Genomic DNA, 24668 nt, shown 5'->3' with positions numbered 1-24668 from the left:
TTAAAGAAAATTGTGTCAAATAATAACGGAATATCAATGGGATTATTTTAATCTCAATTTGAGAAAAAGTATTTCCAGCGAGCATTGGAGTTTGATCTTACGTTTCCAATAACGATGGATGGAAGAACAGGTCCATGTCGTCACTTCTTAGCTCTCACCTGAGAACCAGCACGTCGTCCTCACCTCCTTCTCACCTTGTGGGAAAACATCAGGCCTTACACCAGTTAGCATTAACATGTTACAGGCTGCTAACAGCTGATTTCACATGTAAACAATGCAGCCATGGTTATATGTAGGATGTCCAGACAAACTCAGGAGAAAAGTAGTAAAAATATCACTGAAGCCACAAAAAGTTTGGTGTCCATGACCAACAAATGAGCCATACAAAGTAATGATACACTCCAAATACAAATATGACAAAAAAGAGAAAAATTACAAAGAAACGGACAAAGAAGGGAGAGCTACTGCAAAAGGCAGCCATAGCCAACAGGGCAGCACATAGCAATGCCAAATTAAATTTCAAGTCATAACAAAACGGGCTCTAACAAGTCAGATGACATCAACCTGTTGCTTCATTTCCAATAGAGGTCTTACTATGTTTAATAAGAAATTTTCTACCTCTAATAAAAAACAATCAAGTATGGGTGATACATCTGTATTATTTACTCCATTATGTGGTTGGAGAGCTTGTGTTTCTTTATAAACAGCTGTGGTTCCATGGAGAATATTTTAAGGTTCTGTGTTTATAAAATTCATGCAACAGAAAATTCAAGGAATAACAAACATGTGGTGAGTACAAACTTGAAGTTTTTAAGATGCTGTCCTAAGATTATTTTGACTTAAGAGTGAACAAAAGCTCAGGAGCTTGTGTAAAACAAAACTTATATCACTGAGAAACAGGAGAAATACTGGTAAGTTCAACTAAATGTGTTTATTATCTTGTAATTCCTTCTTTCAGGCAGGGTTGTGCACACACAGAGGAGCAGCTGAGGTTCTCTCTGCCAGCGTTGCCCACCAACAGAAACCTTCTGGCCTGTGGACCACAAAGGAGTCAGGTCCTGAAGTCTGATGGGGGAAGAGCCTGCTCCCTGCATGAGGAAATCTCACAGGTAGAGAACAGCTGATCAGTTGCATTTTCACCTGACTTCTATTCCTGGTTACACAGCTGCTGTATTTATAAACCAAATAATTACATTTCTGTGTCTTGTAGCTTCCTTTTGCTAGTCGAAGCACAGAGATGCACCTCAGCTCTCGGCAAATGGAGGTCAGCCATTGGCAGGCCCAGATATCTGAGAGCATCAGTCGAGTGGATATGGAAGTTTTTGCTTTAGAGATGGTACAGTAGATTAACTCTGTACATCTTAAAATGTTTCATTAATGTTGGGAATAGCAGTAGACACACTAACCTTCTCCCTTCACTTAAACGTGTTGTCCTCCCGTGTTCAGCTGAGAAGCACGGCTGAGGGAGTTCTGCAGGAGAACCAGCAGTACAGCCACTTCCTGAGTGACTGTGTGGCACTCAGTGTCACTGTGAGCTCAGCTAACCTGAGACTGGACCGTATTGTCAACCAGTTAGAGAAAGAAGAGCAACTGACCAGTGAGAACAGATGCATGCTGGAGAAGCAGATCTGCGTCCTGCTCGATAAGATGAGGTGTGGTGTTCAGATTCAAAGTCTGACTTATTTTCATAAGATTAATCTTCTCATCTGTTTCAGCTGTATCTTTAATTTAATATCTCCCCGATGTTTAATTTCCCAAATATCACTGAATCGTGTTTATCTGAACTTTCTTCACCCACTTCTCCTCAGCTCTCTGAAACACATCCGCACACAGCTACTAGCAGATTATCGAGACAAAGGTGATGCCATCAAGATCTCCACCAAATGCATTCTCTATGACCTTAACACTCCGTGCTACAGGATCCACATTGACCAGCCCAACCAAAACCACGTGAGCCATGACAGGTGGCTGTCCCACTGCAAAAACCTGAAGCAGAGTGCTGAAAACCTGGTCCAGGTTTCTTCTTATAGCAGGTCGAACTTAAACGTCAGTCTGATCAATGTAAGACAACAAGCATGAGGCAGCACAGTACACAGTAGTGCATAATTCTTATCTCAAATACTAAGGTTCACAGACAGCAAGGAGAGGTTTTTTTAGCCCTAATCTTCACCCCAACAAAATTTAAGATCTAAATGTCAGGACATTTTGCATGTTTGTCTTATGAATTTTCTAATAAATGTGACTCTTTCAGCTAAAAAATAACCAGAAGCATCTGCGATGCAGAACAGAAGACACCCTGAGAAAGGCCATCAATGGGCTGATCAAAATGCAGGAAACGCTGACCTGGGAGAGGCAGCAGGTACTGAACTCTGCCTTTGCAACTACTAACTGTCACAGACCTGACTGAGATCTTCTGAGTGTAACTTGTTATCATGTGGCTTTCTGTAATCTCCAGGTAAACAATCAGATTTTAGATCTAACAAAGGATATACAGAGCCTCATGGTGCAGATCAGGAGCTGTAATCACAGGCTGCATCACATCACACACCGCCTGGGGATCCTCAACCAGAGGCCCAAACTGGAGCTCTGCCTGGACCAGGTGAGCATCTGATCAGGATAAATTTATTGGTTTTTAAATGAGAACTTATATTGGTAGAGGGAATCTACTTAACAGGTAGTAAACTATACTTTAAAAAACTAAAATCCAGTTAAAGAATATTTTCCACCTTCCTCTTCCTTCAGCCTCACTACTGCCTCACTCATGAGAAACAGGACCTGTCAGAGGCAGCCAAAAACCTGCTCCCTCTGCTGAAGCGCTCTCAGTAAGTCATATGTCACAACATACCCCCACCTGGAAAAACCTTAAAGGCAGTCGTTTAAATCATCTTCATCCCCTGAGCATCCTCACATTCATGTGTCGCTTATTATCATCTGTAGACAGGATCTTGAACTCTCACGCAGACACCTGGTGATTGTGGAGAACAAACTGGCTAAAATCACCCAAGCCCTCGAGGTGGAAAAGAAGCTCCAGAAACTGCACCAGAGCTTCTACCCTGGACTCAACATGTCTGTGTCCCACATCATGAATTCCAGGCTCCGTCAGCCACGACTTGCTCCAGCTCTCACTCACAGCAGAGTCCTGTAGAGGGCATTTTTGCTACACTGCACCTGTTTGTTCCTCTCCATTCAGAGCTATTAAATCTAAATGTAGAGTCAGAGTGCCATTTAATTTATTCTTGCGCTGATTTACAGGCTTTTGTGGCTGAAATCGTCCCAGTACTGAAAAAAACATCACAAACAGATGAACTGTTGAGGAAAATGCTGTGATATTAAACAGGAAGGATTCATACATTCAGACTGTGTGGTAGTTCCCTAAGTGCACATTATTAATTAGTAATTGGAGTTGTTAATTGCTATGAGGTGATAGGGGTAATTTACACCCTAAAGTTTCTTGTCAGTCTTGAAGAAAAAATATTACCAAAAAATGACAACGGGTCTGAAGAGTTCACTTAAACCCTTTTCTTTCATGCTATTAGCTCCTTTATTAGCATGCATATGTAATAAGTAATTGCATGTAAAGGGCTGTTTCAGGACTGTAATATGGATCCATATAGTCTGAACATTTTTACTATTTCACATTCAGTAATGAATATGCATTGCATGTTGTACTCAAATATTATTTCATGAAACAAACATTATCATTTTAACACTCTTTGTTCATTCATTTAATCATAACATTTTTAAATTTTCTACCAAGATAAGCAGAAAAAAGGAAGAATAGTTATTTTAATTCGAGGGTTAAAACATGCTGAGATTAAAAAAATGCAGTTCTTTTAGTTTTTTTGAGTGAAAATGTTATTTATTTTGTGCAATGACCCCTGTGTTGATCTGACTTCGTCACCCTCCTCTGTGTGTCCCTGAGTGTCACCGCTTCAACCGGGTCAGATTTATTGTAGCAACGGCCCCTTAGCAACCCAACATGTCCATGGAGACTGTGCGTGGAGGAATGTGACGTATCCTGGTCAGAATAACAGGAAAAAAATAGTTTGTCTCAAATACAACTAAAAACTGATTACTTTTATTGACTTGAGCTCATCGTTTCTTTGAGGTGAACATGGGATGCGGCAGCTCCTCAAACACGGCGGTCAAACCGATGACACCGGAAGAGATGCAGAGGGACGAGGTAAGCCCTCTTCTACTCAACCTGCCACTTTCAGTCAGTTTGACGAATAAAAGTGAGTTAATAAATAGTTTTAAAATCATAATTCTTTTCAAGAAATATGCCACAGCTCAAAAGTTAACATTATAGACGCAGCCCAAGATGTTAGCGTTGAGCTATAAGTGTTACGGTGAGATCTGTGTACTATTCGATATGGTGACAGGAAGAGCCGTTGCTTTGCAGTGATGCCCCTTTCTGTACAACTTTGCACGGTTTTTAGAAATAGACATTAATGAAATTAATATTCAAATATTTTGTAAAGTTGATTCCGAAGGTGGTAGAAATAAAGGTTTGAATATAGAATTTTAATAGTGATATTTTTACAGAACTTTTAAAGGGATTGGCGTAATTAAAGATATTCATGTTGGTGCCAGCAGCAACTTAAAGTTGTTGCTGATTGAGGAAGAAATGGACATCTTCCTTACATACTCTTGCATAGTTTAATCAATGTTTAAGTCATTTTAGCCATAGAATCATGATTTAATGATGTTTTGTCACATTTATCAAACTACTCTGCCACAGTTGGAGTTTCTAGCTTGCAGTGTTGTTCTTTTTTAGTGGCTATGGTCACGACACTGTATCAACACAAGTGATGCCTCTATGACAACAGCAGGCTAATAAGTGTCTACCTTCATGTTGTGTCTCTGTGCCACCAGAATGAAACAGGAAGTCGACGTGGAGATTCGGCGGTGTCAAAGGTCACCACAGACAGCGGGGTGGTGATGGACAACAGAGACATCACTGACTTACCTGGAGCCGTGCCCAGAAAACTCCCTCCTTTAAAGTTTGTCAGAGAAAGTGACACAAGCAAAATTACACAAGATGGTGTGTATGTGCACCAAATACTGACAAAGAATGATGTTACAGAAAAAATCCTGAGCTCATATCCTATCCTGTTTTATGAGTTTTGTGTTTGTCTCCTAGGCACCTTGCAGGAGCGCCAAAACTCGAGCAAGATCCTGGAGGAGCTTCTGCATCAGGGCATCATCCCAGCAGGACAGAGCAGAGAGAAAAGCCATGGAGCAGGGGAGGCATACAGTATCATGGTGTGTAACTGGTGGGCTCTGAGCATAGGGAAGAGAGACATGTAAATATGACACTTGAGGGCCACTTTTGGACACATTACAAGTGTTACTCTTGTCTTGAAAGCTGCATTTCATCTTAGTCACCTGTTCCAAGGATGTAGCTGAAGGGTATTTTGGTTTTCATGTTTTGTTTTATAGATTTATGCTAAAGATCACATCAGTTTGCTCATAAGGTGCCAAAAGCTTCAAAACTTAAGTTAATTGGTGTTTGCCTAATATTAGGAGCTGAGCAGGTAGTTGAGGATGTGATGATGATCGCAGTTTCACACTGTTTTCTTTTGTTATCTCAATCACCCATAGCTCCAGCATATTGCTCATACTTTCCCCTCCTGCTACGTGTGATGTGTGTGTGTAATGTTTGTATCAGCTGGGTGACAGTGAAGGAGTCATGAGAAGACCTCCTGCCAGGCTGGAGGCCCTGAAGGTCAAGAGGGCGCAAACTCTCCCCAGCATTGAAGACATCGAGGAGAAGATGAGACTGGCTGATGAGAGACGCAAGGTACAGTGTGTGTGTGTGTGTGTGTGTGTGTGTGTGTGTGTGTGTGTGTGTGTGTGTGTGTGTGTGTGTGTGTGTGTGTGTGTGTGTGTGAGAGATTATCCCGTTAATTTCTCTTGCATACACACATTCCTCTACTCTTCTTTATTTTTCCTAGTTGAAGGAAAACAAGCTAAAGATGCGTTTGAGGTCGAAGTCTGCACGTGTCCGTGGCCCTGCACCAACTTCCAGCTCAATCCAGGATGAAGATCTCACCCCTGTGGAGACGCTACTGTCCCCTCTAAGCCCAGACACCCTGAGCCCCTCACCTCACAGCCTGATCCCACGAGAGGCAGCGGAGGGGGGAGAGTGTGTGAGAGAGGCCGCAGGTGACGGCAGGGAGAGCAAGGAAGATAAGAGCAGTACAAAGAGAAGAGAGGGTAAAGAAGAAAGAGGAGGTGAGAATGGTTGTAGAGAAGTGGAGGAGGAGGAAGAAGAGTCAACTCAGGTGGAGAAGCTCAAAAAGGATGAGCTCACAGCTTCAGGGAGTCTGGAGAGTGGTTCCAGTTTTCAGTGTAGAGAAGTTGTCTTGATTTGATCAAAAACAGCCACAGATCAGCACTAAGAGGAGTAAGATAAGAGCCAAATCATTTCTATTTGCACAGAAGAGGCATGGGTTAAATTTTTTGCCAAGAAAGGCGTAAAGTCTTCATTACAGTATGCTTTATTTGGTAGAAATTCACATGTATGACTATGCTCTTTTCTTTTTTTAAATTTGACAAACTGCAAATTACAAAATGGAGAAAAAAAATATTCTTCAAGACACAGGAGTAGAACAGAACCAAATTTAAGACAGGAAAAAATAAATAAATAAAGATAAAATCAAGATAATAACAAGGCATGTAAATACATTCTACATTACATTATCTTAAATGTTGCACAAGAAATCTCACATGCCAACAGTTGTGGTACACTTTCACAAGGACACATCCCTATATGAGATCTTAATGTCTCTTCATGTTCCCATACAGCAGCTTTATGTTCTTGAGTTAAAAATCAAATTCACCTTTTGTTTCACTTCCAAAGGTCTGAGTCTCATTTTGAGTGGTGTCCTTTTTGCAGTTTAACTTTTGGACTCTAGATGTCGCTGTGTCCATAAAATAGAGCTCTGATCTGATGCAGCTCCCTGCAGTCAGTCATGAGGAGGCAGCATCATTAAAGAAGTGCCTGAAGTGCTGGATGTGTAAGGTGATAATAAAGTTGATATTTTGTCCACATGGTGATATTTATTATCAAAAGCTTAATTGAGTTACTCTAGTAATAACAGGAAATTTTGACTTTCAGGAGATTTTCTGAGTTTCTGAGTGGTTGGACAAAAGCATCTGCTAAATGAAACTGTAGAACTGTAGAAGTGTGGTTGAGAAGTGTCAATGCAGGGTCAGTGTGACTGAGCTCTGGGTAATCAGCTGCTCCAGTGACCTTTGACCTTTAGCCTGACAGGTGTGTGCTACAGTTAAACAAACACAATTACTGTTTCAGCTCCTGAGTACTGCAAACTTTTTTCTTGACTTAACAGAATCACACAAAATTGATTTTACTTTGCTGAAATTATGTTTTCTATAAGTCATTTATAAACTGGGACAGCTTTTTGTTCATTATGGTTAACTTATGTCACTACATTACTGATTAAAATACTTTTATGACATATTTTCTGAAACTCGTGTGATTCAAGATTCTATCTAAGGGTTAAAGGACACCTGAGAGAAGGATTTGGATCAATTAAAGCTTTCACAACAGAAACAGTCGTACTTGTGGAGGTATAAGAAGATTCAGACAAGTCAGCATGTTGCACATGAACAGGCAATCAAACAACAATTGAACGCAACATGACCGGATCCCTATTGTTGAGCTAGGACACTTGATGCTGGCCCCCCCTTTTTTTCACGGCTCCACTCAGACTTTAAAGCGTGCGTGGCTGCATGAATAAAACAGTGAGTGAGCAGAGACACCACAGAGAAATGCTCTATCAGGTTGCATTTCTGAGTTAACAATCCTCATGCAGTGGAAATTAACATAGGCTACAGATGGATTTTCCCTTCCTTTTTCTTTTTTCTTTTTTGTTCAGAAGTCTAGATTTTCAAATTGATTTAAAAAAATAATTGGTCAGCAGATTTCTTTGCAATAAAAAACCAAAACAAAGTTTAGAGGATGGTTTGATAAGCTCTTGACAAAATTTCACTGCAAAGGCACTGAATGCAAGTTTTCAGAAAATTAAACAAACATTGCTGTTAACATAATCTGTTTCATTGTGTTGCATGTGCAGACATAAGGCAACAGGTAGGCCAGGAATGCTCATGAATGATTAACATCTGAGCTCCTTCTCACATTACTGGATCTAAATGACTGCTACCTGCCGGCTGTTCAAAGAGACACATCCTACTGTCAGTCAGCTGGGTGCTGGAGAGGCCTGGCGCCACATGATGCCTCAGTCATTGATGTTCAGAGTTCTGGTTAAGTTGATCTCCAGCTGTTTGACCAGTATCCTGTCCCATCAGGAGAGCATGGCACATTTGTAGTTTTTGATTAAGCTCGATCCAGATTTTTGTGTCTGGATTATTTTTCTGAATCTGTTGTTGTTTTTATATGGATATGAGTGAAGACAACTATAGTTAAAAAAACACCTGCTGCCATGAACCTGCATTACTCAAGCTGCCACAACTATTTATAACAGACTTCTCAGTACTGTTGTTGTGGGTAATGCTAGCTAGACTTGAGCTGTTGCAACAGTATTAATGAGTCATGCTAACTGCAAATAACCGAATTTACCCATTGTTTATTCTTATATTGTAAATTTTAACCCATGGGATGAGCTGACAGTAACGTTAAGATGAATATGCTTTTATTACAAGAGGGGAAAAAAGTGAAGATAAAAGGTAATGCTAGTACACTCTGAAATACAGCAAGTGTCTTTGAAAAAAAAAGATAATTATTAAGGTATTTTTTGGTCAGTACAGCACTTGGCTGACACACTTTGTTGTTCGTGTAAATGTGTAGTTGCTTTACAGCATAACTCTTTCGTTTCAATGTTTAAGAGAGTGTATGTTCCAGCTAGCTAGCAAGAATGCTGCGTCATACTTAGCATAAACTCTAGCATTGATCATGCTAAGAGCAATTAGCATGATTTGAAACCTGTGGTCTGATGTCAGAAATACCGGTAATGAGTGTGCAACTGTGGTAACTACGTATGGCGGTAAAACGTTCATAAATTAGAAAGTTATAACATTAATTATTGTTCGTTGGTTTCAGAAGTTAGTCATAAAAGCTGCCCATCTCATAAAGCCATACGTTTAATCGCATTTTTCTTTAAATTTAATACCGCTGGGGAAAAAAATAGAAATTGGAAGAAGTGTTACATTTTGTGAAAATCTATTATTGAAGTGTTTTCTTTTCCTATTGTTTTTCTTTTGATTCTCCTTGCTCTGTCCCGCTTTCTCATCCCATCCAGTGTCAGTAGATGCTATAAGCATAGTCCTGCTTAAAGTTTCTGCTTGAAATCTGACTTGTAAAATGTTGCCCTCGTCTTGGACTGGACTCACTGGGCCTCTGCAAATATTATAAAATGAATTGTAAAAACGAATGATTCAAACCATTGAAACTAAAAAAAACGCCTATGTAGCCTACCCTCACAGAGGTGGGCTGTCTGTATCCTCCTGCACCTGTCTGTCTGCTCCGTACTGCTCATGAACAGCTGCTCTTTGAAATCAGCCAGTCTGGACATTTTCACGAATTAGTTCAAGATTGAAGGATGAATAACCCCCCAAAGTAAAGAGGAGGACATAATTAACTAACATTTGTTAAAACAGCAGTGGAAACCACACAAAACTTTTTTTTTCATGCATCTTCATGAAGTTTCTGCTCCTTTTGTGTCTCTCCTATTATATTTGTCATCATGTTGGCTCCTGATGGTAAACTGAACGTGATTCTGGTTAAAACAGCCCAAATTTGATTACTTAAAAAACAAAACTCCAGTGATTCACACACAGCGTGCAGGTTCCCAGCTGTTTGTGTGCGTCGGGGGGCGGGCACTGACACACACACTCAACAGTTGGGTGGAGTTAGACTGCAGCGCTTTTAGGAATGGGTCCCAAACCTATTCAGTTAGACAGCAGAGTTCCCTAAGAAGAGCTGGAAACACCTGATGGTCTCTGTGGGACAATCCGCTCCATATCACTCTCCTCTCAACTGTCGGAAGATCAATCTACCTCTAGGCCTCATTTTTGTCGACTTTTTGTTTTGTTTTGAAAAAAGAAAAAGAAAAAAACAGAGCCAGCTGATCTCTCTTTCCTCTCCCTTCAGCCAAAGAAATACTGATAAGGAGACATTGCACTATTCTTATTTTTAAGTGTTTATTTATTGTATTTTGCACTAACGATGCACACCACGCAGAAGGACACGACCTACACGAAGATTTTTGTCGGGGGGCTTCCCTACCACACCACGGATTCAAGTCTCAGGAAATATTTTGAGGTGTTTGGAGAGATTGAAGAAGCGGTTGTCATTACCGACAGGCAGACTGGGAAGTCTAGAGGTTATGGATTTGTGAGTATCACTTTATCACACATCTGTCTCTTGTATGTAGTCTCTACTGTAAACTTTAACGCATGTGGGTAAACTCCTGCTAATGCAAGTGTCACAATGTTTCCTGTCACTGCATCTTGACTAACACGAGCACACCCACTATCAGGAGGTGTTTGTGCGCTGATAACACTGTCCTGCCTAAATTTGTCGCTGGCTTCTGTTGCAATCTCGCACCCAACGACTTGTTGCGCTTCGGTATGCGCCCTGACATGTTAAAAAGTGATCTGACAGCTGTGGTGGGCTGAGGGAAAAACGCACGATGATGGCTCGATATTACAGGACAGCTTTCTCAAGCGGTTTCATCATCTCTCAGAGATGTTTACAACGTCAATCGTGATGAAATATTTCGCACCCACTCGGGATAAAACTTCACACATTGAGACACATGAAGTGACCAGAAGCTAAATTCTCAAATGTTTTACCGTCATGATAAAGTTTGCACAATGATAGGTTGGGGTTCTGTCACCAAACAACACTGTTTTGTTACTTTAGTCAGCATTTAGAAGTTTTACACTTTAAGAATCTGCATCAATTTGCCCTTTTCTGTCTTATTATTATAAAATTAAACACTACAGCAGTATCAACTAGCCTTGAGTTAATTCAACGTTATCATGTTTGGCCTCATCAGAGGTTTTACTAAGCATGTAAAAAAGAACTTTGGCACAAATTACAAGAAGATAAAGTAGTGTTGTCAGGCCTTAAATGCACTGCAATGAACAAGTAAAACTGACTCACTTATTTGCAAGTGAGTTGTTGCAGCAACATCACATCCATTCACCAAAAGAGTGTAATGAGTTAGCTGCTGGTTGGTAAAGCTCTTAGCCAAGTGTTACAGTTTGGTTGTGTCTGGCCGTCATCTCGAGCTGCAACCAATGTAATACTTATTTCAGCTGTACCATATGAGGGTGATGGATGTGTGCTCACTGCCAAACACTTGTCACGCACAGTAAAGAATCTAATGTACAATTCAAACACAAAATGATCAACTTTTTTTTCTTACACTCACTTAAAAACTTTCTCACCAACTGACATTGCTTTATGCACATATTTGTGTCAGCTGTTATGTGAACTTTTCGTCTCTTAAAGCTTAAAGCTCCTGTGAGGAGTTATGAAATGATTGTGAAACAGACTGAAATTAACAGCAATTGCTCTTTTTGACCTCCAAAACCAAACTAGACCAGGAGCAAAAGGACTGACAGCTTTCATATCATGATTTTTAATGGCGATGACTGTTGCAAAAGGGTAGGAACCAGAAAAAGTAGTTTACAGCACAGTAAAGAAAGCCCCTTGTTTTAATTTTTTTTCATTGCAAATATTTGTTAAAAAAATTCTCACACATACAAGAAAATGTGAAAAAATACAAGTGTCACTTTGTCCACAGGACGAACCAAATTCAGCACAAACACACAGCTCCTCAGAGGAGCTGTGTGCTTAAATGCATCTCTCTTATGCTGTGTGCTTTCTTCCTCCTCTTCGTGTAAGGTGACGATGGCTGACCGCTCGGCTGCTGACCGAGCCTGTAAGGACCCAAACCCAATCATTGACGGCAGGAAGGCAAACGTCAATCTGGCCTACCTGGGTGCCAAGCCTCGGGTGATGCAGCCAGGTAAAGAAAAAGAGCCAGAACGCACATTTCTTTTCTTAAACAAGCTCCAGTCTTTATATGAATCATTCCTGCAGCCAGAGAGGAGCAGATGTGGTCTTAGAGAGAGCAGATAGTCTATTTGAACCAACACGTTAAAGTGTATTTTTTCCCAGTGTTACTTTGAAAGTGTGGAGTCAGTTTAATCAACAAAGCAGCAAACAAGAAAATCAAGTCAGTCCTCACCTATTTTTACCTCAGGGTTTGCGTGGTTTTTAGAGAGTTGGAGCAGTTGTAAGAACATGTTTTATGTTAATGCAGATACTCAGTTCAGGGAAGATAATGACATTTTGTACTTTGAAGCTGTCTGAATTCACCCTTCTCCCCTTCTCTTTACTTTGTTTTGCAGGTTTCACTTTTGGTGTTCCTCAAATTCACCCTGCCTTCATCCAAAGGCCTTATGGGTAAGTACACATGAGTTTATGAGTATTTCAGACAAATATTGGCGTGTAACACAGAATTAATATTGAGAAGAAGTAAGCAGACATGTTTCAATTGTATTTTATCTCAATTTAGTATGTGACCAATTAGACTTTGTCTCCTTTTTAAAATTCTTTTACTCCTTTGTTTCTAAAATATTAATAGCTGATGATTAGAGATGGCCTCGAAGTTGTACGCAGCTTTGCCATCACTGTTCACCAAACAGCCTTTTCTAGGTTTGCCTGTTTGTAATAGTGTGTGTGTGTGTGTGTGTGTGTGTGTGTGTGTGTGTGTGTGTGTGTGTGTGTGTGTGTGTGTGTGTGTGTGTGTGTGTGTGTGTGTGTGTGTGTGTGTGTGTGTGCTGAGTGGACAATGATGGAAACTTCCAGCCTGACTCAATGTTATCTATCTTTCTCTGGTCCGACAGGCTCGCTCTCGGTTAAGCTAACTCTGCTGGTTTGTGGAATAGTTCTGCGAGCGTAATCACAGATCAGAGAAAAGGATTAACCTGTAGACTCAAACACACACAAACAAGCTCTGAAAATGGTGATTATAGATGCATGTACGTTGGTTTTGAATTTTTTTTTTTTAACTTCATTTGAATAGAACGTAGAGCTTTGTGTGCAGTTATGAAGTGGTGTTGTTAGCTAAACCGTGTGCTTTCTCACTTTTTAATGACCAAAAAAATGCTGGATTGATTGAATTTTTGGGGTGTTCTTTTTTTTCTTTTTTTGTGGAGGCGTGTTGACTTTGCCAAGGATGTGCAAAGTTTTCTTTTATATTTTTGTTGCTTCTGCTAGTGTTTTTCAAACAGGATTTGTCACGTGTCTTGTTGGAGTGAGTGGTGAATTTTCTGTGTGTTTTTTGTCTTTTTGCCCTAAACAGTAATCTCATTCCTCACATTGTTCCTTCAAAATAACAAATCCCAACACTGCTTGTGTGTGCTGACAGGATATTCCTGGTGTTACTAGCAGTTTCTTAAATTAACACAGCTGAAGAGCAAGAAATTGTGCCTTTGTCTAGATCACCTCTAGCTCCCTGTTTCTTCATCATGACTCTCCTGTCTTCCTTCCTGTGTCTGTCTCTCTTTGCTCTTCTCTACAACACAAACACAAAGTTGTTGACCAGGAATAATGCGTGTATGTCTTATGAATGGATAACAGGCCTATCAGTTACTACACAAGCTCCAGGAAAAGTAATGTGTGTGTGTATATAAATGTGTTTTTCATTGTTACGTATGAGTATAAGCTCTAACTGAGGGTGTATGTGTGTCTTTGTCTGCAGTGTGACACAAACAAATGTCTGGATGTCTCTCCCTCACGCTCCCTCATTCTCTTGGAGCGAGCTTTCGTCACATGGGCCCGTGGTGTTAAGAAAAACAAGCGCACCCATTGTGCCACACAAAGCCCCGAATGCTGACACTGCAGTCGCATGAAGCTCTGTGTTGTGTTGTTGTGTGTGTGTGTGTGTGTGTGTGTGTGTGTGTGTGTGTGTGTGTGTGTGTGTGTGTGTGTGTGTGTGTGTGTGTGTGTGTGTGTGTGTGTGTGTATGTGTGTGTGTATTTAGTGTGGGGTCTGGTGACAGCATGATAGTGTCTTTATATCTGTCATGTAAGCAGAGCAGGGGCCGTTTAAACAGGGTCAGAGAAGCTGTTTTAAACAGAATTGTAAAATATTTTCATTGTAATCAAAAATTATTTTCTCGTTAGGCACTACCTGAGGAGAATATGAAATACTAGCTCAACTTATTGGCAGCCAGCTGTCTTCAGAGCAAAGAGCCCCATGCTGCCAGCTGTTTCAGAGCATTTTGACTGATCTTTCAAGACCCCCCAAAAATATCATGTTCTGACTATATGAGCACCAAAACTGGGCTCTCTTCTTTCATCAGGAGAAAAAGTCTAAAACCTTTTTCCATTCTTTAATAATCAGCTATAGAATGCTGGTTTCAGCAAAAACACCTGTTTTTGACCAAAATCAGAGAAAACAAGCTTTGGCTAATTTAAGTTTTGACACTCCAAATAGAGCACTGCTGCCACCTAGGTGGTCAGTTCCTCAATACACTAGTTTACAAGCCCAATATTGATGGACAAGCTCCCCCAGAACTGTCAGCCAGGCCATCCCCACCCTGCGCTGTTGAAAAATATAATTAGCATCTATAGCATCGAGGGGCAACATTCAGTTTAGAAAAATGAAGCCTACGTGGAAGAGGAAACAGTTGCTGTTCATCGATAATCTGCTTAAGGCTGACTGCAGAAAGACCTGAAACCACATACACACCAAGACAAATAAAGGAGTTTTACGACATTACAAAGCATATTTACAGCCTGATTCAAAAAACGTCTTGGGTATGAAATGCTGATTTCGCTATCAGCACACACTGTAGGGGGGGTAAAACTTTTCTAACTCAGCAATTCAGAAGTTATTAGGATTGTTTGATTGGCAAATTAGAGACATAGCTTAGCTGAGGCGACTGATGGGCGCCCTGTAGCTGTTGGCAAGGAAGCTCAAAGCCGGCGCCATTACCAATATGGCTGTGTCCACGGGTTGGCTTCATCTTGCAGTATCAGGAACAGACAGAGACTATATCCATGTTATATACAGTCTATGGACTATACTAGACGTCAACAGCAAATGTAAAAAAAATTCAGCCTAGTCATTGCCATTTCTGATTTCATTTTATTTGGATAGAGCTGCTACTAAAGCTGGAACAGGGTTTCTCTCCATTATTTTTTTTATTATTTTACATTTCCTTTTAAAAATTTAATAAAATACATATCAAGCAAAGAACATTTTAAGACAAACTTAACTGAACTGACTACTGATTGGAGCAGAAGTGCTGCAAGACAACTCTCACAAGCTAACAGCTGCAAGTGCTGAGAGGGTCTGAAATACATGTCAAAGCTGTAAGAGAACAGGTCCTGAGATCATTGTTTTGGTTTAATTGTAATGCTTTAAGATATGTGCCATCCATGCTCTTGTACGATCAAGCCATTTTTAAGTCTCGTGGGACCAATGTGGCTATTGGGTTGGATTTGGAGAGACAGCTGGGTCTCATCCACATTCTGGAGACTCTGGTTGGATTACACAGGTGATGCATCAGTGTCTTACGTCCTTCAGCAGACAGCTCACACAAAGGCAGAGAGAACTTTATTGACCACTGCATGATTGACACATGCCAGAAAGATACACAGAGAATACAAAGACACACAAAACAAGATCTGTAAAGATACTGTAAAGTAGCCTAGAACAGTCTCAAACTGGGATATGTATTATTACCTTTTCATATATGATTCCCAAGAAAAAGAGTCTTTTTTCAAAAAAGGGCTCGGGCAGAGTTTGTTTCCCATGGCCAAACTCAGCTTGTGATGGGTCTGGGTGGGTATGTTAGCATACGCTTGTGAATGCGCAGTAGTCAACCTGATACCGTAAAAGTGGAAACATTACAGTTCGGAAATCAAATAGAAAGAGCATAAAGAGCACTGGGTGACAACTTCTGAAATGCGCACACACATAGCTGTCTCTTTGACTTTTTAATTTCAGTGCCCAGTCATCAGAAACAGAAAAGACAAGAATGCTGAAAATTTAGTGTGACATCACATCATATTCCAAGGCAAACAACATAAAAGACATTAGCTAATGTTAGCATTTACCAACTACCAAGCGAACATTGCTGTTTGATAGTATAACAGCACCTGTTGGTGTAATGCGAGCTATGATTTTACAGAATGCTTGCATAGAGTATTAAACCGTACGATAACGTTTGGCTTTTAGCCTGTATGTGGGAACTTTTAAAGAGAGACAGGAAATATAGAGGGGGGCGGGTACAACATAGTAGTAGGGATGGGAATTCATAAGATTTTGTCAATACCGATGCCCTTATCAATTCTGCTAATCGATCTGATTCTTTATCGATTTGATTCCCTTATCAATTCCTGTTGTGAATTTTCTTGGTACAAAAAGTAGCTTTACAGATTTTCTGTGTCAACAACATTGAATTGAGTTTTTACTGTAAGTGAATAAAATGTCATTGGTCCCTGAGTCTGGATATTTCTGGGCATATTAATACGGAAAGAGTTGAAAATTGCTCAAAATGTGTCGTTGATGTACTGTGTTGTAAAATATTAATAATTCAAGTAGGCCATCTAGTGTCTCAAAGTGGTTATAGCAATGGTTTAAGCTGTTTGGAAGCTTTCCGTAGTCATGAAGTTAGCCATGAGCCTTTCAATAGCCTGTTAGCTTTTGACATTTGAAATTTTCAGTATTTTTTACAAAGAGTTGAAGTGATATGTTTCTGTTATGAAAGTTTAAATTCTATTCTGAAGCTGAAGTCATACTGATGTATGCTAACTGATGTATACGTTAGCATCAAGCTTGCGCTATTTTGTTATTTTGGTAAATAAGTGGATTTATACCATTTTGAATGTACTGAATATGAATCTCCTGAGAGAGAGTAATGTACATTTCTTTATGAAGTCAGCTCTTCAGTAAAACTTCAAGCTGAAAATCCTGAATCAGAGTTTTCTTGGGAAACGTTATCTAACTGCTAAGCTAAGATAGCTGCAGCAGACTAGTCGATGTAAGGCCCAGCGGCTCCGGCACAAAATAGAGAATTGATAAAGGAATTGTTAAGCACAAAGGCTAACAATATCGATGGAATGAAACATTTCTTATTAATTCTCGACAGTAACCGGGTTTCGATTCCCATCCCTACATACTAGATCCTGTCAGAACTGAGAATCAATCTTTCAAATAGTGCAAAGAAGATGATGGCTGGTGTACATGGGGCGCCTGCTCTACCACCTGAGCTAAACCCTATTCAGTTTTTTTTTAATGTAACCTAAACTGCATCTGATTCGTTATGGTAAAAACTAATATTTGACAACTTATAATGTTTCTTTTCTACTGCTAAGCATGTTAGCATTCTACTGAACCTAGCTTACAATACAAATAGCTAAAATTATTTAAGTCCTATTTAACGCTCTGTCAAATAGCATTGTTAATAATATATAATAATGTTAATTAATAATGTTAATAAGTAGGCTGACCACGAGTGTCAGATGTTTTCAGACAGTTGCTCATGAGCTTCCAAATTTGCTATCTTAACTTGAAAACAGGTCACATAGCTGCTGATCAGTATAGAAACTAGACAGGAAGCATCCATTGTTTTTTTTTTTTTTTGTGTGTGTGTGTGTGTGTGTGTGTGTGTGTGTGTGTGTGTGTGTGTGTGTGTGTGTGTGTGTGTGTGTGTGTGTGTGTGTGTGTGTGTGTGTGTGTGTGTGCTCAAACACCTTACACTGGTCTTTTGCACTTTATTGACAGCCACACCATCTCTCTGACTCTGCCCTATCACACAATGAATACCGCACAGTTTTCCTCTTCGTGTCTTTTCAGTTGAATGATTGTGCTGTGGCCTTGTTGTTGTTCTTGTATTCAGTCTTGTTAAGGTGGACTATTTTTTACTTATTTCTTCCTCTGACGCCTTGCTGTTGTTTTGTTTTTCCTGTTTTCTTTCCTGGCACACTGTTTTTGGTTGAAATGTGGGTTGGATTGGATAATGAAGTGCTGATAATAGGGTTGCCACGATAGATCCTGCCTTTTTGCCTCTAACAATTTCGGTACTCAATCTCCTCTCTCCCAATCTAGACTCCAAAAAGCAACCCCCTGATGTTAATTTATGCAGTCACTTCATGAAAATGAGTTTTCCTGATATTTCCTCTAACACATTACCAAGTGAACTCTGTTCAATCAGTCAGTGAGTTGTTGCTAAGGCCTCTGCAACAAATACAAAGTTATATCCTGCCTGATGCTTAATTATGAGCTCAAATTTATATCGCTGCTTTCAAACTTTTTCTTGTTACTTCTGCCTATGGTCAATAGCTCCCCTCATGGTAGCTGTTTGAGTTTCCAGCCTCACTGAGTCTAAAGGCTGGGATAGGGCTATGTCATGGAGTGCAAAATGTGCTCATTGTTCATAGTTGTTTATTTAATCGAAACATCCCTCCTGGTGCTAACCTAGTCCCGGCTCCCCCCCCTGCCTCCCAGCTCTTTGTCCTGACAGAGAGGGGGAAATGGCCAGCAGCGTCCCTTTTTGAAAACTGTCCAGCTGTCAAAGTGGCAGTGACATTTTCACAATGCTTCACTTGGCTCATCCCCTGTCCACATCCCCAGTCCCCCCCCACACTGTAATCCTCCCCACTCTCTCCACCCCCAACCGCTTGCCCTCCAGCAGACAGCAGGACAGCACTACAGCCAACTCCTCATGCGATGGTCAAACAGGCTGAAAGTTAAATACCCCCAACCTTTCCCTGCTTTACCTGGCTCCTCTCTCTAAGAGTCAAAAACAGAAAACTTGAAAATGTCATGTGTCGTTTCCCGTACAGACCATGACATCATAGCCACCTCCCGATGTCATTACACTGATGTGATCTTTCAGAAGTGACCTCTGGGTGTCCAAAGTTCACCTTAACTTCATGTCTTCTTTTCACAGAGATTTCTATTTTGGCAACCCTATATTTTTCTAATCCCTACTAGCAGGCATTTCCGTGGTGTTATGACTGGTGGATTGGACTGGGGCTGAATGATGGGTGGTGGGCGGGCGCTTAGCCGCAGTGTGAAGGAGTTGGGTTTGGGTTTTCGGGTAGGGTATAGTGCTCTGAACATCAAACTAACCTATCATATGTGTGTTTGTTTCACAGCATCCCGGCACACTATGTGTACCCTCAGGCCTTTGTTCAGCCAAGCGTGGTCATCCCTCATGTGCAACCTGCAGCTGCTGCACCTACCACCGCCTCTTCCCCTTACATCGACTACACTGGAGCTGCCTACGCGCAATATTCTGCAGCAGCAGCCAGCGCTGCTGCCGCCGCAGCTTACGAGCAGTACCCATATGCTGCATCCCCTGCCGCCGCCGGCTACGTGGCTACAGCCGGCTACGGCTATGCAGTTCAGCAGCCTTTAGCCACTGCAGCCCCAGGCTCAGCTGCAGCTGCAGCAGCAGCCTTTGGTCAGTACCAGCCTCAGCAGCTGCAAGCTGACCGGATGCAATAGCAGCCACTGCAACCATGGACGTACAGAGTGAAGAGGCCCGCCCCCGGCCACAGCTGATTGGGCTCAAGATGGAGCACTGAAGAAAAAGGAAGTGGGCGCGGCCTGAGGGGTGGGCTTGTCAGCGACTCAGAGGCAGAGTTGCTTTGATGATGATGCTGATGATGATGGTGGTGATAGTGATAATAATGGTGAGGTGGGAACTTTTACAGTAACTTTCCAACTTGCTGTGCTTCAACCAAAAAAAATGAGAAAATGAAAAAAAGTTGCAGAACAAATAATGGAAAGAGATTTACTATTATTACTGTTGTTGTTATTATGATTATAATTATTATCATTACTATTATCATTGTAGTAGAGTACTTATTTCTAGAGAAGATGCAGGAACTAATCCCTGTGGTTGGTATAGGTGTTAAACTAAGCCTTTAAGTCCTATTGCTGTCTTAATGTTAGTTAAGGAAACTGTTCTATTTTTTTCACTTGTGGTTTTCCACAAGTATAATTTTCAGTTATTTGATGCCCTCATAACATTTATATTTATTATCACTACTGTTACATTGGGGGCTTTTCTTGTCTTTTTTGTCTATTCATATTTTTGAGTTAATATTTTCTGATAATCAGGGAAATGGAACCGTTTCCAAAGTGTTAGCTATTATAATGTGACCTCTGTCAGGAAGTCGAGGAGTCGTAACTTGTCGTGTCACACATATTTGAAGAACTACCTTTATCTTCCTGATGCTGAATGTCCCTTTTTTTACTCTGTTGCTCGACCTCTTGACCTATGCAAAGCAAACAAATCACCAGGAGACAAAACGACAAAGAAAAAAACAAAAAGACTGAAAATGTCATCAACTCTGACTCTATTCTTGGACTAAAGGGGGACTTGGCAAACACAACAAGCACACTGACAAAGGGGGAGAGGTTGAAAATGGCTTCAGACAATGAGAAACACTAAATCAGTTGCTTTTCCAACGTTTCACTCACTGACACATACAGCAACACATGCATCCAGAGTTGCACACATGGCAGTCAAAGACAAAGGCGGCACAGTTGTGTTTCTCTGTGTCTCTGGGATGGAGAGAAAGAAAATGAGAAAGAAAGAGGGAGAGAGAGAAAGAGCAGCTGCTGGTGGGGGTGGACAGAGCCGCCCCAGTGCCACACAGACAGATCACTCTGGAAAGAACGCATCACTTGTGCTCGTTTGTTGAGCTGTCACATTTTAATCCCCGGCCGGGCCCATTTGGGAACCAACTTCACAACCCTCCACCCGGCACAGAGCCCCAAAGCAGAGCCCCCGCCCCACCAGTCATTCAGCCCTGCAGCTGTCAGCACTTCCACCTCTGTGCTGCTGAAGTCTGGTGTCAGGTATACCCTCACAAACACACACTTTTACCAAAGCCACCCCAACAACTGGTCTGCCTCATGTCTGTCAAGAACACCAGGTGGGGTGGAGAGGATGGGGGTTTGACTCTGTGATGTTATGTTGGTTCTGTGTGCCTTACGTTTTTACTGCTATTTAAGAGAAAAAAAAAAAAGAAAAAAGAGAGAAATCTACTATTTAAGATATTTATTTTTGAGGGTTGACTATGTTGACGCTCCAAGAGTAGAGACTTAGTGGCGGTACTGTATTAATAATATTATTATGTACTCATCTCAAGGCATATATAAGTTATTGATTAGCTTTAGTAATAATATTATTATAATTATTATTATATTAACATACTCAACCAAAAATGTTGATGTAGGACTTATTTAAAATACTGTTATGTGCACTGTACTTTAGTTTTTTTATTTTCATGATCCTTTAGAACGTGACATTAAATATCAGCTCGATGCCGTTATGCCTTTTTTTAGGGAAGAAACTTTATTTAATGCAGGCCTGTTTGCATGCAGATTGTACTCTGCCTCTTCTATGTTTAGACGAGAGCAAAAAAAAACAATTTGTAGAAAAAGCTAAAAAAAAAATACAAGCAAAAATGCTGCTTTCTCCACTAGAATGTATAGTTGTTGTCGAGATATCAGTAGCTGTGCTCCTTTCGCTCAATATTCATCAGATGGGCTATTTTACACTGTTGGGAATTTTTATACTTGAACTATTTCTTACAAGGGAAATATGACAAATAAATGACAAAAATCTTTTTAAGGAAGCTTTTCATTGTCACTGGATGAAGGCATGTAAAGTGTTACCATTGAAATGCAAAGGTTCTGTTGGCATTGAAACCTTTACTTCAGAATTTGAACACCATTTACTCAAAATTGGAATAAAATGTTCTATATTTAAAAATCTTGGCGTCACTCTCTCCTCTTTTTCATGTAGACTGCAAATAAACCAATGTGTCATGTCAGTGTTTTCCCAACGGGTTATCTGAATATCACAGATGTCTTTTGCTAGACCCAAAAGTGTGTGATTCTGTTTGAAACCAGTGACCTTATATCTACTTGGGGTTGCAAAATTCAGAAAGTTTTTAAAGTTGGAAACTATTGTGGGAATTTTCTAAAATTAATGTGAATTATGGGGAACTGGGGAAAATATATTTACTGCATTTACCTGGTCATGCACATGTATTAATATTAAACAGTTTGTTTCGTTATAAAGAGACATGCATGCAAATGTGACTGATGTAATATTCGTAAGCAAAATTTTCAGAAAAATTTATCTAAATTTTTCCACTCCTTTGCAACCCTAATTCTTACACATAATGCTTTTCAGCTGATTTATTATATAATAATGATATATGCTGTGAATGCAGCAATGCATTCACAGCATATATTTTCTATTATGGAATTCTTCATTCTTCTGCCCTGGTTTTTGGCCCACTACTCCTTCAACAAACTTCAACCGTTTTTCACCATTCAAACTTCAAAACGTGCAGCTCGTTTTGGACATCACAGCTGTGAATTTCCACCTTGGTTTCACGAATACTTTCATTGATATTTTAAGTTTTTCGCCATTTCAGTCCCATAAGAATAAATGCAGAATTATCAAAATTTTCTCCCTTCAGGACATTTTTCAGCCTCCTCTAAACCCTTCTCATATATTTAGAAACTTCAAGCTTCAAGACACTCAGCTATCTTTTGTCTTTATTCAGTGGGTTTCAGGTTTTTCCTAGTATTGCATGCAGTTTGACACCATGATTTCAGTGATACAGTCTTGGGAATCCACAAACTCAACCAGCTCTCTAATGGCATTTGGTAAACAATGATCACCACGGCAACATCTGACCTCAGACGGGGCTCAGCTGACAGGTTTACATGATTAAACTCACACACAAGACACAAAGTATCACACCTAAACAGCATTTTCAAGGTCAGACTTCCATTCCCCCCATTCAGTTTCTTATTTCCATAGATGTTCTTTAAATTTTAATTAATTCCTTTAATTTTTGAATAAATTCAGCCATTTAAACTTCTAAATTCATTGATCCATTCCATTTATTTACCCATTCACATCCTTTCATCCAAGAATTTCATCCTTCAGCATACTGCATTAGCAGTTCAGCGCAAGCTGCTTCAGCATTCTGCATTCACGGCACAATTTCTTCAGAAATTGTTTTCCTAATTATTATTATCATTAACATTGTTGTTGTTGTTGTTTCCACTTGCTGACCTAAACTAAACAGAGCACTTTGTTTACTTTTTTTAATATCTTCAGTGCAATATTCTTTTCTCAGAAAAAAAGAGAACATGGTAACTCTGAACTTACACCAACTTGCTGTAGCTGCTGCGGAGGCATATGTCCCATTTTGCAGGCTCCTCTTTTTGAACTGACAAATTTTTCCGACTTTTCCCCACCAACAAAGGATGTGTTGGTGAGGTGCATCACTTGCGGCAAAACTGGTGGACTGGCACCTATGAATGATGCCATCCTTGAATTTGGGCCACAGCTATTGTCTGCACATTTTATTTTATTGCTATGTAAGCTATGCAGACCTACTGAGTAAGCTGTTTCACTTTGAAAGTTGAACGAACACATAGGTAAGCTAATGTTAGCATGTACTCTGTTTACAGCAGATGCTAGCCATTTCTCACATTGATTTAAAACTCTTGCTGCATTGGCTGACAGACACAACCTGTGTTATGTAGAAAGCTTTGGTATATGGTATTTTTACCATAGTTTAATTGTTTCATACAGGATGCTTTGGTGTCACATGGTTTGTCTGCCAGAAAGATGACAAACATGTCAGATGATTTACTTCTTGCTATTCTCAGTTTGCCATGATGTCCACGGTTTACATGGATCCAAATAACCCTTCACAGAGTATCTAAGAATTCAGTTTATCAATGATTGATGTGTTCTCCAATCAATAATTTATTTTGAGAATGAAGCCACGCCTCTGCCTTCTTTCACTCAGCTACAGGGTGTATTTTAGTCCCTGCTGAAACATGAAACTGACCCACGTACTGTCGGTCTGTGTTCATGACAAAGCATATGCAGCAAAGACTCATGGGAGATCTTAGCTGCTATCATGGCATCTGATTCACCAAAGGTGGCATGAATGGTAAGGTCAGTACCGTTTTCAGTTGGGCAAAGGATAGTGAATATTAACAGGATGTTTAAAGACAACTTAAACGTATTACTAAGCCTGTTTTCCAGGTTTAAAATGCAAATCTTTGGATAACCTCTAAGTAAAAGTGCTGATTACGAATGGAGGTTATAGCGGGTTCAGGTTGATTTGATTCTTTGAAGTTACTCAAGATTTTGGAAACTCTAGATGTTTGTTCAATGCTGTATGAATAGTGTTGTTGTCATGTACTGTGATACACTTAACCAGATCTGTTTCACATGATTGGGTTGAGCAGGCTCAACACAGAAACATCATATGACACTGAACTTAAAAGAAATATTTTTATTTATTTATTTTTTAAATTTACAGAAACAATGCATATCAACAGTTTTGTAAATAAGCCAGTTAGCCAAAAGGATAGTTCCCATCTGTGGTCCCTGGAAAGATGTTAAATTAGGCTACCTAAGAAACACAAGACAGGATGAAATATATGGGGAGGTAGTTATTCCAAAACAAGATTGTAGCACTATTTTTGCCAAATCGTGTTCTTCTTTCCTAACCTAACCAAACATCACTGCCACCATTGCGTGTTTTATCCACACATTGCAGCCAAAAAACATTATAATAAAATAATCTAAAAC

At 40.1% G+C, this 24668-nt stretch overlaps 3 protein-coding genes across 4 annotated transcripts; all 3 read left to right on the top strand.

Annotated features, from left to right (window-relative positions):
• The first annotated feature begins 784 nt into the window (after positions 1-784).
• Positions 785-3145, top strand: LOC141803336 (tektin-2-like). The gene is made up of 9 exons (XM_074687302.1): positions 785-789; positions 959-1109; positions 1211-1336; positions 1447-1652; positions 1809-2061; positions 2252-2359; positions 2456-2599; positions 2743-2822; positions 2938-3145. The coding sequence occupies exons 1-9, from the start codon at positions 785-787 to the stop codon at positions 3143-3145; spliced, it is 1281 nt and encodes a 426-aa protein (XP_074543403.1).
• Positions 3146-3956: 811 nt separating this feature from the next.
• On the top strand, positions 3957-7808 carry stmnd1 (stathmin domain containing 1). Its single transcript, XM_074687164.1, has 6 exons — positions 3957-4021; positions 4109-4183; positions 4876-5044; positions 5144-5265; positions 5672-5803; positions 5958-7808. The coding sequence occupies exons 2-6, from the start codon at positions 4115-4117 to the stop codon at positions 6375-6377; spliced, it is 912 nt and encodes a 303-aa protein (XP_074543265.1). The 5' UTR covers positions 3957-4021; positions 4109-4114; the 3' UTR covers positions 6378-7808.
• A 690-nt stretch (positions 7809-8498) lies between these two features.
• Positions 8499-21757, top strand: rbm24a (RNA binding motif protein 24a). Of its 2 annotated transcripts, XM_074686044.1 has the most exons (5): positions 8499-8712; positions 10226-10378; positions 11900-12023; positions 12409-12463; positions 19174-21757. In XM_074686044.1, exons 3-5 carry the CDS (start codon positions 11906-11908, stop codon positions 19523-19525), a joined length of 525 nt encoding a protein of 174 aa, XP_074542145.1. In that variant the 5' UTR covers positions 8499-8712; positions 10226-10378; positions 11900-11905; the 3' UTR covers positions 19526-21757. The 2 variants fall into 2 exon arrangements, with proteins under 2 accessions (XP_074542145.1, XP_074542144.1); XM_074686043.1 differs by lacking the exon at positions 8499-8712 and having other exon boundaries at positions 9268-10378.
• Positions 21758-24668: the final 2911 nt, after the last annotated feature.

This window comes from Halichoeres trimaculatus, unplaced genomic scaffold, assembly GCF_033239565.1.
Source record: "Halichoeres trimaculatus isolate MK-OKI-2021-1 unplaced genomic scaffold, fHalTri1.1 fHalTri1_scaffold_14, whole genome shotgun sequence".
In the NCBI taxonomy this organism is placed as follows: Eukaryota; Metazoa; Chordata; class Actinopteri; order Labriformes; family Labridae; genus Halichoeres; species Halichoeres trimaculatus.
Note: the sequence above shows the minus strand (reverse complement) of the source record. Positions and strands in the feature narration are given on the sequence as shown.